General features: G+C 69.7%; 1 protein-coding gene across 1 annotated transcript in view; it reads right to left on the bottom strand.

The window, feature by feature from the left end:
* Positions 1 to 6: 6 nt before the first annotated feature.
* LOC103773667 (UDP-GlcNAc:betaGal beta-1,3-N-acetylglucosaminyltransferase 3-like) overlaps positions 7 to 491 on the bottom strand; it is a gene marked incomplete at both ends in the record, with an annotated part of 943 nt that continues 458 nt past the window's right edge. The window contains one exon of the mRNA XM_008941042.1: positions 7 to 484. Within this exon, the coding sequence (XP_008939290.1) occupies positions 7 to 484 (478 nt within the window). The remainder of the gene's footprint in view (positions 485 to 491) is intronic.

The following is a 491-nucleotide window of genomic DNA, read 5'->3' on the forward strand; positions in this document are numbered from 1 at the left end:
GGTAGCGGGGGGCGAAGGGGTCGGATTGGGCCGGCACCCACAGGCCCACGTTGCGGACGCCGGGGTGGGAGGCGGGCAGCAGCCCTGCCCTCTCCAAGCACATCCCCAGGTAGACGTCGTCGATGGGGAAGATGTCGAGGTCCCGCGACGCGCGGGCGATGCGGAGGGCGGTGGGGCAGGACATGAGGATCCCCCCCCACTTGCTCCCGGGGCGCCGGATGGGCCCCGTGTTCACGATGAGTTGCCCCACCATGAGGTGCTGCTCCCGGGTGCCCGCGGCGAAGCGGACGACGTTGTCGGTGTTGACGAAGACGTCGTCGTCGCCGTTGAAGACGAAGCGGACGCCGGGGCAGCGCTCCTCCAGCCAGGCGTGGAAGAGCACCTGCTTCAGCGTCAGGTTGAAGAAGGTGTCCCTGAAGTCCCACTGCAGCACGTCCCCGTGCTCCCGCTGCTCCAGCCGCAGCAGCCTGTTGAGCCTCTTGGCGCGGCGG

Source organism: Merops nubicus, unplaced genomic scaffold (genome assembly GCF_000691845.1).
Source record: "Merops nubicus isolate BGI_N331 unplaced genomic scaffold, ASM69184v1 scaffold33315, whole genome shotgun sequence".
Taxonomy (NCBI): domain Eukaryota; kingdom Metazoa; phylum Chordata; class Aves; order Coraciiformes; family Meropidae; genus Merops; species Merops nubicus.